This window comes from Otolemur garnettii, unplaced genomic scaffold (assembly GCF_000181295.1).
Source record: "Otolemur garnettii isolate 467f Iridium unplaced genomic scaffold, OtoGar3 scaffold00005, whole genome shotgun sequence".
NCBI classification, from domain to species: Eukaryota; Metazoa; Chordata; class Mammalia; order Primates; family Galagidae; genus Otolemur; species Otolemur garnettii.
The window spans coordinates 37,198,140-37,211,317 of NW_003852400.1; the positions used below are offsets into that span (position 1 = coordinate 37,198,140).

General features: G+C 36.4%; 1 protein-coding gene across 1 annotated transcript; it reads right to left on the bottom strand.

Annotated features, from left to right (window-relative positions):
* Positions 1-11,729: 11,729 nt before the first annotated feature.
* On the bottom strand, positions 11,730-12,196 carry LOC100953722 (thioredoxin domain-containing protein 17). Its single transcript, XM_003782741.3, has one exon. It carries the CDS (start codon positions 12,187-12,189, stop codon positions 11,818-11,820), a length of 372 nt encoding a protein of 123 aa, XP_003782789.1. The 5' UTR covers positions 12,190-12,196; the 3' UTR covers positions 11,730-11,817.
* Positions 12,197-13,178: the final 982 nt, after the last annotated feature.

The window sequence follows — 13,178 nt, forward strand, 5'->3', positions numbered from 1 at the left end:
TTATAAATCAATAGTGATCAAAACAGCATGGTACTGGCACAAAAATAGAGAGGTAGATGTATGGAATAGAATAGAGAGCCAACAGATGAATCCAACTACTTACCGGTACCTGATCTTTGACAAGCCAATTAAAAACATTGAATGGGGAAAAGATTCCCTATTGAACAAATGGTGCTGGACAAACTGGCTAACGATGTACAGAAAACTGAAACTGGACCCACACCTGTTGCCACTAACTAAGATAGATTCTCACTGGATTAAAGACTTAAATTCAAGACATGAAACTATAAAAACATTAGAAGAAAGTGTGGGGAAAACTCTTGAGGAAATTTATAGCTTTCTTATGAAAGCTATAACCCAATTGTAGCCCAAGAAGAAGGGGTAAGGGGAGGGGGAGGGGAGAATGGGTGGAGGGAGAGTAATTGGTGGGACCACACCTATGGTGCATCTTACAAGGGTACATGTGAAATCTCCTAGGTGTAGAATATAAATGTCTTAACACAATGACTAAGAAAATGCCATGAAGGCTATGTTGACCAGTTTGATGAAAATATTTCAAATGGTATATAAAACCAGCACACTGTACCCCATGATTGCATTAATGTACACAGCTATGATTTAATAAAAAATTCCTGCTATGTTTTTGAAACAAAGGCACTTCATCTATTAAATCTACTATAGTTGTAAAGATTAATTAAGTTAATAAAGTCTTAGATTTCTAAAATTTACTAAAATAATATATTTTAATTGCAACTAGTTTATACTATTTTCCCTTTCTACCCTGATTTCTTGGTCATATTCCCTTCCATAGGCATTTTTGGAATCTAGCTGATGGTTGGTTGAATTGGACATATATTTAGTTTGGGTTACGAGTGAGACTTTTTTTTTTTTGCAGTTTTTGGCCGGGCTGGGTTTGAACCTGACACCTCTGGCATATGGGGTTGGCGACCTATTCCTTTGAGCCACAGGTGCTGCCCCTATATGTGAGACTTTTATGTTGTATTACTGTGGTAGACTGTGTAATGAGCTCCAAAGATACCCAGGTCTAATTTGCTGGAGCCTGTGAATATTGCCTTATATAGCAAAAGAGATTGCAGATAGGATTAAGTTAAACATCTTAAAATGGGAGATTATCCTAAATTATCTGGGTGAGCCCTATAATCAATCTCAAGTATCCTTGTCAGAGTGAGGCCTGATACAAAAGGAAGACAAAATGGCTACCGGAGGAAGATGCTTCCCTCTGGCTTTGAAGATGGAGGAAGGGCCCACAAGCCAAGGGATGCTAGACAAGGCAACAGAACAAGTTTTCCTCTAGGGACCTGGAGGGTGTATAGACCTGCTAATTCCTATGGAAACTGATCTCATACTTCTGACCTTCAAAACTTTAAGACAATAAGTGTGTATTCTTTTAAACCACTAAGTGTGTGGTAATTTGTCATAGTAGTCGTTGGAAATTAATACAGATAGCTAAGTCCCTGCTAGTTATGAGATATTGGACTGACCCACTGTTTCAACCTTGCAATAGAGTTGGGGGGGGGGCAATGTGTTATCATGATGTGAATGTGTCATGTGAAGTCTAGCCCTAGAACCATGTGGGCAGTGTGGTGAGGTTTGAAATGTAGACAGCCAAAAGTCAGTCTGGGGAAACAAATTATAATTTCCAAACTTATAAAAGAGTTTTCATTGATTTCTACTTAAATTGGAAATTCCTTCCTGTCTACAATATGTTCTTAATAACGCTTCATGTCAGTTACAATTGCACTATACATTTCCCTGCCTTTTTGATGAGAAATGTACAAAATAGAATTTATCAAAATTTCCATGAAGGACCCGAACATGTTGCCATAATTCAAACTCTGTGTGTGAGTGTGAGTGAGAAGTCATGGGTCCTGTGTTTCCTTAGATATTGAATTATATTTTAGAGGCATCTTGTCCTACTGAAGTCCTGTAGATCCAGAGGAAATGGCATATACTTTTCCCAGCCATTCAGTAAGGCAGCCAGAGGAGAAAGTGTTAAGTGACCCAATACCTAACACGCATGAGAAAGTCAGTATATGCAGTATGAGTTGTTATAAGTGTTCGTAAGAGTAAGTAATAGGAGCGTTTGGCTTACCACAGTGAAGCAACACTTTAAAACAGTGGTTCTCAACCTCCCTAGTGCCGTGACCCTTCAATACAGTTCCTGTGGGTTGCGACCCACAGATTTGAGAACCCGCTGCTTTAAAACATGTTTAAATTGCTTTGGGTGGGGGCTTGCAGACTATGACCTGAGAACCAAATATGGCCTGCCACCTTATTCATAAACTAGTTTTACCAGAACATAGTCATACCCGTGTATTAACATATTACATATTGGTGCTTTTGTGCTATAAAAAGCACAGCTGAATAGTTGAGAAAGAAACTGAAAGACCCCCCCCCCATGCAAAATGATTTGCTATCTGATACTTTACAAAAGAGGTTGCTAAGTCCTGCTGCCACGTATGCTTTGGTTTTAGATTAATTATATCGTATATAAATTATTTATATTACATATTACATATTATACAGATTATTAAAGAATTTGTCACTATACCAAATTATAGATACAAAAGAAGTATCCTTATGGGAAACTAAAAATGGAAAGAAGTCTAAGAGAAGCTTTAAAATATTAAAGACCCTCCTGCTGTCTGGCAATATAAGGTAAAAACTGATGCTCCAAATCATGGAGATAAGGATGGGTCAAGATAATCAAGAACTATAGTTACTAAAGCGAAGATGGAAACATAAAGATGCTTGTGAGAAGCAGGACCCTCTCAGATTGCAAGTGAAAAAGCAGAATGAAGATGAAAATGACAGTGAAGGAAAACTGAATTCGTATAGTCGACAGCAGGGATACGAAGGCCAACAGTGGCTGCTATGCCACCAGGTCGTTGATTTGGGTAAGTACTGCCTCTTTTGTTGTGACTTGTTATGAGCCATATTTCATTCAACAGTATTTTATGACTTTTTTCAGGATCATGGTCCCATAATATTTACCAAGAAACAAATAACTTACAATGGGACAAAAGAGATGCTTCTTTTTTTATTTTTATTTTTTAGTACAGAGTCTCACTCTGTTGCCCTGAGTAGAGTGCCATGGTATCATCATGGCTAACAGCAACTTCAAACTCTCATGAACTCAAGCGATCCTCCTGCCTCAGCTTCCCAAGTACTGGGACGACAGGCGACCACCACAGTGCCCAGTTAGGTTTTCTATTTTTAGTAGAGATGGAGTCTCACTCTTAATCAGAATGGTCTTGAACTCCTGAGCTCAGGCAATGCACTGGCCTTGGCCTTGCAGAGTGCTGGGATTACAGATGTGAGACACTGCGCCCAGCCAAGAGATGCTTCTTAGACATTTTGACCAAAAAATATCATTGTTATATGGCAAGGCAGCCAAAGAGTACATATTCAGCTAACACTGTAGGAATAAAGCCTTCTGGAAATGTGTCATATTGATAGTTAACACAAAAAGTTTATCTTTTTTCTGAATTTTGCAACATTTGTGCAAGGATTGTACTTTTTTAGAATTTAAAAAGTTTTAAATATTCACTTTGTTTTGCATAGTATGTGATATTCTATATCTGTATCAAGGATTTGATATGTACTCTCAGTCATTTTATATAAATATATTTATAATTCATTTATATTGAATTTAATTCTACTTTGATAAAGGCTAAATCCCTGGTTACTTTTCTATTTTGTGCATAGAGGATATTTAGTCACTGAAAACCTGACCATTTTACGTAGTAAAACAAATGATGTCAAGTTTAAAATTAAGTTTTAAAAGCCCTTGGAGGAGCTACATCTAACTTACAATTCATTCAAGTAAACAAAAATTGCTCAAGCAATTTTTAAAGCCTTGATAAAATATCATCAACATGATTTACATGTGATATTAGCTAATGTAAGTAGCAATTAGAATTAGATTTAGCTTGTACATTTAGACATGTAATGGAAAACTCTTCTGGGGACTCTTTTATTACACATCAAGAAAAATATGAGAAAAGGAGAGGAGCTACATTTTTCTGTGTTACTCCTGAGGAGTAATGCTTTGCAGTATCCTCAGGGAGAAAAAGAAGAGATGAGTAATAGGAAGGAATAAAAGGATTTAATTATTTCAAAAGGCCTGTTTTTTTTTTTTTTTTCAACAGAGAATAACTATAGGAGACTATAAACAAAAAAATGAAAGGCCTGGTGGAATGGTTGTTATTCTTAAGGAAAATGGTGATAAATATGGTTAATAACTGATGAATAATTTTGTGACCTCATTCAAAGGTCCTCATTCTGAAGCCTCAGTTTGTTTTTTTTCATGCCTGTCTAGCCTTTGATTTGCTATTTGTCCAGTTACCTAAAAAATGGTAACACAAATGACCTCTGAGGGACAGAGTTCCTAGGCATATTTGATGGCTGTCAAGGTCATCTTAATTTTAGGATTCAATATCAAAAATTTACTTCCATTTGCAAAATTTGCTTAGAACTCACCCCTATTTAGCTTAATACCTAAAGAATATTAACATTTGCATAATAGAATCTCAGACTCACAGAATGTTCAATCCACAAAGATGCCTAGAGACCTTCTGGTTCAACAAGTGAGAAGCCCAGAGAAGTGAAGGCACCTTCCAAAGCTGTAACCCCAATTTCTCGACATGGGGAGAGAAACCAGAAAAGGGGCAGTCTTTGGCATTTCTCACCACGATTTCCTGCTATAGTGTCTCATGAGCTTGTCTTTAACAATGATTTAGAATCACTGGGCGTTAAGTCACATTCTACAAGGCCTGTCCTTCAGGCTGGCTGTTCTAAGGGTCTATCAGAAGACATGTGAGAGAAGCCATCCACTGTCCTCTCAGATGTTTCTCGGAACAATTTTTATTAAAAGCAAATAGCAGAGAGAGGGAAGGAGGGAGGGGGATGGGGTCTTGGTGTGTGACACACCTTTTGGGGGCAAGGCACAATTGTAAGAGGGATTTTACCCAACAAATGCAATCAGTATAACCTGGTTTCTTGTACCCTCAATGAATCCCCAACAATAGCAACAAAAGGCAAATAAAAATGAAACAGAAAAAACCAGATACACTTTTTAAAATAAAGATTTTGTGATTCATTGGATTTAACTCTTGGTTTTATTTGAGCGTCACTGCCACATTTTGTGAACTATAGAGGCAAAACGAATGCCATTTTCTTTAACTTTATTTTTTTTCTTTTTCCTAAAGCTACTTTTAAAAGGCAATTTTTTAAAAACAGCATTGAGATAAAATGTACATACCTTTTAATCTAAAGGGTACAGTTCACTCATTTTAGGGTATCCATAGTTGGGCAAAAATCACCACTATCTAATTCTGGAACGTGTTCATCACCCTCATAAGAAATTCTATATCCCTTAGCAGTCACTGCACTTGCCTGCCAGCTCCCTCCTGCCCTCCCTACCCCCAGCCCAGGGCAGCCACTAATCAACTGTCTGTCCTCGTAGATTTGTCTATTCTAGACATTTCGTATAAGTGTAATCATATAGTATGTTGTCTTTGACTTGCTCTGGTTTCTTTCACTTAGCATTATGCTTTAAGATTTATCATGCGATAGCACGTATAATAAGTATGTTGCTCCCTTTTATGGATGAATAATATTCTATTGTATGCATAGGCCACATTTTATTTATCTTTTCATCACTTGATACATCTTTGGATTGTTTCCACTTTTTGGCTATTATGAATAATACTGCTATGAATATTTGAACAAGTTTCTTATGTGTGTGGCATATGTTTTCATTGCTTTTGGGCATTTATCCAGATGTAGAATTGCTGGATTATAGGGTAACTCTGTGGAACAGTTTGGGTAACTCCCAGATCGTTTTCAAAGTGACTGCACTATTTTACAATCTCACAAACAGGTTATGAAGGTTTCAACTTCTTGACAGCCTGTAAAAGGCGTTTTTTACAATTGTAATTGGTAAAAATTTAACACAAAATTATTTCTACTTTGGGAAAGGTCCTGTGTGAGGTGCTGTGCTTTTTAAAAATATCGGTTTATTCGTAGAAAAATTTAGAACTTTTGTAAATGGAATTATTTAAAAAATTTTTTTTTTGTTGATATGTAATATTTTTATATATTTGTGCTATTTTGATACATGCATAAAATGTGTAACAATCAAATCAGGGTATTTAGGATATTTATCCCCATAAACCTATCATTTCTTTGTGCTGGGAACATTTCAAATCTTCTTTTCCAGCTATTTGGAAATATATAATATATTGTTCTTAACTACAGTCACCTTACTATACTGTTGACCACTAAAATGTATTCCCTCCATCGATCTGTATGTTTGTACCCGTTATCCAACCTCTCCTCATCCTCTGCCCCTTCCCAGCTTCTGGTAACCATCATTCTATTCTCTGCCTTTGTGAGATTTGACTTTTTTTAGCTTTCACATGTGAGTGAGAACATGTGATATTTGCTTTTCTGTGCCTGGCTTATTTCACTTAACATAATGACTTGTGGTTCCACTCATGTTGTTATAAATAACAGGACTTCATTCTTTTTTTTTTTTATGGCCGAAGTATTTCATTACGTATATATGCCACTTTATTCATTCTGCCATTGGCAAGCACTAAGACTGATTCCAAATCTTGGCTATTGTGAATATTGCTGCAATAAACATAGGGATGCAGGCATCCCTTTGATACATTGATTTCTGTTCCTTTTGGATATATACCCAGCAAGGGGATTGCTGAATCATATGGCAGTTCTATTTTAAGTTTTTTGAGAACCCTGCATACTGTTTTCCATAGTGGTGGTTCTAATTTACATTCCCCCAACAGTGCATAAGAGTTCCCTTTAGTTTGTGACCTTGCCAAAATCTGTTATCTTTCCCTTTTTTAGTAATAGCCACTCTAGGGTGAGAGGATATCTATCTCATGGTGGTTTTTGTTGGCACTTCCCTAATGATTAATGATGTTGAGCATTTTTTCTTATACCTATTAGCCATTTGTATGCTTTCTTTTCTGAAATGTGTATTCATGTCCTTTGCCCACTTTTTAATGGGATTATTGTTGTTGTTGTTGTTGTTTTGGTTTTTGTTTTTTTGCTGTCAAGTTGTATACTCTGGAATGTTAGTTCCTTTTTGGATGAGTAGTTTGCAAATATTTTCTGCTTGTCTCTTCATTTTTATTGATTGTTTTTTTGCTATAAGCTTTTAGTTTGATATAGTCATATTTGTCTATTGTTTTACAATCAAATACCATTATTTTAATAGCCTATTAAAAATTTGATGTTTGTGTCTTTTATTTTTTTATTTCAAATTAATATGAGGGTAGAAATTTTTAGAGTACATTATTTTAGTTATATTTTATAATATTCAAGTTGTAGTTGAGCCCTTCACCCAGGGGGTGTGCTGAACACCCTCACATTGTGCACATTAGGTGAGATCCCACCACTTGCCCTCCTTCCTCCTGCCAGTCACCCTCCTTCCTTCCCCTTGCCCTCCCCTCTCCATCTTTTCTCTTCCCCCTTGCTAGGCTGTAATTGAATTTCATCATTCATGTGGGCATGTAGTTGTCTATATGTTGGTTTCATATCAGTATTGAGTATATTGGATTTTTTTCCCCATTCTTAAAATACTTTTTCTGAGAAGAATGTGTTTCAACTCCATTCAGGCAAACATAAGAGATATAAAGTTTGCATCTTTTCCTATGGCTAAATGCCACAGTTTGTTAATCCATTCATGGGTTGATGGGCACTTGGATTGTTTCCATGACTTGGCAATTGTGAATTGAGCTACAATAAATATTATGGTGCAAATGTCTTTGTGGTAAAACGATTGTTTTCTGTCTGGGTAGACATCTAGTAACGGAATCGTAAGATTAAATGAAAGGTTGACTTTAAGTTCTTTAAGAATTCTCTATACTTCTTTGCATAAAGTGTGCATTAGTTTGCAATCCTACCAGTAGTATAGAAGTGTTCCCTTTTCTCCACATCCATGGCAGCATCTGCAGATTTGGGACTTTGTGATGTGGGTGAATCTCACTAGGGTTAGGTGATATCTCAGAGTGGTTTTGATTTGCATTTCTTTGATGATTAAAGATGATGAGCATTTCTTCATGTTTGTTGGCCATTTGTCTGTCATCTTCAGAAAAGTTTCAGTTCATGTGTCTTGCCCACTTATAAATGGGGTTGTTTGCTCTTATTGATTAATTTGAGTTCTCTGTAGATGCTAGTTATCAGCCCTTTGCCAGATTCCTAACATGCAAAAATTTTCTCCCATTCTGAAGGCTGTTTGCTTTATTTAGTTGTGGTTCTCTTAGCTTTGAAGAAGTTTTTAAGCTTGATCAAGTCTTATTTATTTATTTTTGGTGTTGCTACAATTGCCAGGGGATCTTCTTCATAAAATCTTTTTCTAGGCCAATATTGTCAAGCTTTCCCCCCACACTTGCCTCTAGAATTTTTTTTTTTTTTTTTTTTTTGAGACAGAGCCTCAAGCTATCCCCCTGGGTAGAGTGCCATGGCATCACGCTCACAGCAACCTCCAACTCCTGGGCTCAAGCGAGTCTCCTGCCTCAGCCTCCCAAGTAGCTGGGACTACAGGTGCCCGCCACAACGCCTGGCCATTTTTTGGTTGCAGCCATCATTGTTGTTTGGCGGGCCCGGGCTGGGGATTCGAACCCGCCACCTTAGGTGTATGTGGCTGGAGCCTTAGCCGCTTGAGCCATGGGTGCCGAGCCGCCTCTAGAATTTTTGCTGTTTCATGTGTTAAGTTTAAATCCTTCATCCAGCTAAAGTCAATTTTTGTCAGTGGTGAGAGGTGTGGGTCCAGGTTCAGTCTTCTATGTGTGGCTCCCAGCACCATTTATTAAACAGGAATTATTTTCCCCAGTGGATGCTTTTGTTTTGTTTATGTAAGATGAAATGGCGATGTGGCTGGGTTCAGCTCTAGATTCTCTACTCTATTCCATAGATCTGTATCTCTATTTTTGTGCCAGTACTATGCTATTTTGATCACTATAGACTTTTGGTATAACCTAAAGTCTGGTAATGCAATACGTCCAGATTTGTTTTTATTTCTAAAAATTGTATTGGCTATTTGGCTTTTTTCTGATTCCATGTGAAACAAAGTACTATTTTTTTCAAGTTCTTCAAAGTATGAGGTTGGTGTTTTGATGGGGATTGCATTAAATCTGTAGATTGCTTTGGGTAGTATGGACATTTTAACAAGGTTTATTCTTCCCAGCCATGAGTATGGTATTTTCTTCCATTTGTTAATGTCTTCTGCTATTTCTTTTCTTAGGGTTTCATAGCTCTTTTGGTAGAGATCTTTCATGCACTTTGTTAGAGATAGCCTGGGTATTTCATCTTCCTTAGAGCTATTGCAAAAGGTATAGAGTCTTTGATTTTATTCTTAGCTTGACTGTTATTGGCATATATGAAGGCTATTGATTTGTGAGCAGTGATTTTGTATCCCAAGATGCTGCTATACTCCTTGATCACTTCTAAGAGCTTTATAGTTGAGTCCCTGGGGTTTTCTAGGCATAAGATCATGTCATCTGCAAAGATGGAGAGTTTGACTTTCTCTGTCTCCATTTTAATACCCTTGATTTCTTTCTCTTGCTTGAGCACAATGGCTAGGACTTCCAGTGCTATGTTGAATAGCAGTGTGGTAATGGGCATCCTTATCTAGTTCCAGTTCTGAGTGGGAATGCTTTAAGTTTTACTCTATTCAATATGATATTAGCTGTGGGTTTGTTGTAGATGGCCTCAATTCATTTAAGAAATGTCCCACCAAAGCCTATTTCCTTAAGTGGCCTTATTAAAAGAGGATGCTAGATATTGTCAAAAGTCTTAATTAAGAGAATCATATGGTTTGTTTTTGATTTTATTTATGTGGTGAACTACATTTATGGATTTATGTATGTTGAACCAAACATGCATCTCTGGGTTAAATCCTTCTTGATCATGCTGTATAACTTTTTTGATGTGTTGCTATATTTTGTTTGTTAGGATCTTCTTAAATATTTTTTGTATCAATTTCATTAATGATATTAGTCTATAGTTTTATTTGTTGGGTCCTTTCCTGGTTTTGGAATCAAGGTGATATTTGCTTCATAGAATGTGTTGGGGAGGATTTCTTTTTTCTTTATGTTTTGGAATATGTTTTACAACATAGGTACTAGTTCCTCTTTGAAGGTTTGGTAGATTTCTGGTGTGAAACCATCTGGTTCTGGGATTTTCTTTTTTGGAAGAGTTTGTATTGTTGATGCAATTTCAGTGCTTGATATAGGTCTTTGCAAAATTTCTAATTCTTTCTCTTTGAATTTAAAAAGGGTGTGGTTCCAGGTGTTGGCCCATTTCTTCTACATTTTCATATTTCTGAGCATAGAGTTTTTTATAGTAATTGTTGAAGACCTCTTGTATTTCTGTGGTTTCTGTTATTTCCCCTTTTTTGTTTCTGACTGAGGTTGTTAGAGATCTTTTCTGTTTCTAGTTAGTCTGTACAAGGGTTCATTGATTTTATTAATCTTTTCAAAGAACTAACTTTTCCACCACTGATCTTCCAAATGATTCTTTTGTTTTCAATTTCACTTAATTCTCTTCTGATTCTGTTTTTTTCTTTATTCTTCTGGGTTTGGGATTGGATATTCTTCTTTTTCTAGCTGCTTGAAATGGCCCATTAGGTTATTGACATGTTCTGTTTCTGTTTTCTTGATAAAGTCATCTAATGCTATAAATTTGCCTCTTAGGACTGCCTTTGCTGTATTTCACAGAGTTTGATAGCTTATGGCTTCATTATCATTTTGATCAAGAAATCTAATGATTTCTTTTTTAATCTTATCTGTGGTTCAGCTGTCATTCAGCATGAGGTTATTAAGTTTCCATGATTTTATTTGGGTATGAGAATTTCTATTGATGTTGAGTTGAGTTTAATTTATATTCCATGATGGTCCAAGAAGATACAAGGAATAATTTCTATTCTTTTGAATTTTTTGAGATTAGACTTATATCCTAAGATATGATCAGTCTTGGAGACAGATCCATGGGCTGAAGAGAAGAATGTGTATTCAGTGTTGTTAGGATAAAATGTTCTGTATATGTCTGTTAATTCCATTTGTTCTAAGGTCAAGTTTAAGTCCATTGTTTCTTCCTTTAGTTTCTATTTGGAGGATCTGTCTTGTACTATTAAAGGGGTGTTGAAATCTCTAACTATTATGGTGCAGGAAGATATATTGTTCAGATCATTTAAGATTTGTTTAATATAGTGAGGAGTGTTCAGGTTGGGTGCATAAATGTCAATTAAGGAAATATCTTCATGTGTGTGCTTCCCTTGACCGGTATGTGCTTTCTTCAACCAGTATGTAATGTACATCTTTATTTTTTCTAATTTTTGTTGGTTTAAATTCAATTGTATCTACAAATAAGATTGTAACCCCTGATTTTTACTTACTTCCATTTGCCTGGATTATTATTTTCCATCCCTTCACCCTGGTTCTTGTTTTATCCTTTGAGGTTAGGTGTGTTTCTTGTAGACAACAGATATTAGGCTTGAAGTTTTGTAGCCGGTCAGCCAGACTGTGTCTCTTTAGAGGGGAATTCAAGCCATTCACATTTATTGTGAGAATCAATAGGTATGGCAGAGTTTTTGTCATCTCATTTTTTTTTTTTAAAGTTTATGAGCATTTTTAATATCACTCCCTTGTTTTAAGCATATACCAATTTTTAGCATAATCACATATTTATAGCTAACATAAATTCAAAGGAAGTGTGCATTTCTTTTAATACTAGCACAAATCAAGACATGATTGCCATCATTAAATCTTAATCTTCAGAGAATAACATCTCCACGAGGCTGGCTTGAAAACACTCAGATTCTACCAGTTTTTGAGGTGTTCCATATTTAAGTAGTGTAGGCACTGCAGTTACTTTCAGTTTCTTCCTGAAGTCATTGTTTGGATCTTTCCAATAAGGTTTTTCTCCTACTTGACAATAGATGAACACACATCCTTCACTAATATGCTTCAGCCCCTCTCGAACGACTGGTTCAGCCTGCGCACAGTCGGGACACCAGCTTTTCCCTTCGGCGTCCTTAGAACCGGTAAAGTAGGCGAAAATGGTCTTCCCATTGTGCTCCTCCACAGCCTGGTTGAACTCCTCAAAGCCGGACACTTTCACCTCCTCGTACTGGGCCATCCGAACAGCTTACCTTCATCTCATTTTTTTAAGGGTCTAGAGCTTATTTTTATCCCTCACACCATTGTGGAAGCTAGGCTTTGATCTTTAATTTCTGGGTGTATTTTCTTTGGGGATGGATCGTTGTATTGGTTATTCTAAAGAATGGGTCTGAGTACTTCCTGTAGAGCTGGTCCAGTTATGGAAAATTTCCTCAACATTTCCATGTCAGTAAATATTTGATTTCTCCATCACAAATGAAACTCAGTTTAGCAGGATACAGGATCCTGCTAAGATTGTTTTTTTTTTAAAGAAGGTTAAAGGCCAATGACCACTTTCTTCTGACTTGAAAAGTTTCTGCTGAAAGACCTCTGGTCATCCTGGTATTTCCCCCTTTGTATGTAAGGCTTTTCTTACACCTGGGGGCTTGCAGGATTTTCTCCTTTGTGTTGACTTTGGCAAAGTTAATGTTTCTAGGAGATGCTTTATTTAGATTGAGTTGTGCTAGAGTTCTGAACCTTCTGCTATCTGAATTTCTGTGTCTCTCACGATGTTTGGGAAATTCTCCACCATTATATCTTGGAGTGTAGGGCATTAGCATCTTTAGGACCATCCTCTTCTCCTTTAGAAATTTCTATAATTTTATCTTTTAAGATAACTATATTAACTCCCTTAGAGAATATTCTGTTTTGGTTCTCTTTTTTCCTGCCTCTTTGACTGATAGGGGCAGTTCAAAAGTCTTGTCTTCAATTTCTGAAATTCTTTCCTCTCCATGTTTTAGTTTGTTACTGCAGGTCTCTACTGTGTTTTGAAGCTCATCAAATGCCTCTTTCAATTCTTTAAGCTCTTTTATATGTTTCCTCATTATATCCCTATTCTTTGTAACTTTGTCTTTAAATTCACTAATTTCTTGAGACAACTTTTGTACAATTTTTTGATTTCTATTTCTGTCTTCTCTTCCATTCCAATCTTATTTGCCTTCCATATTCTGAATTCTATTTCTGACATTT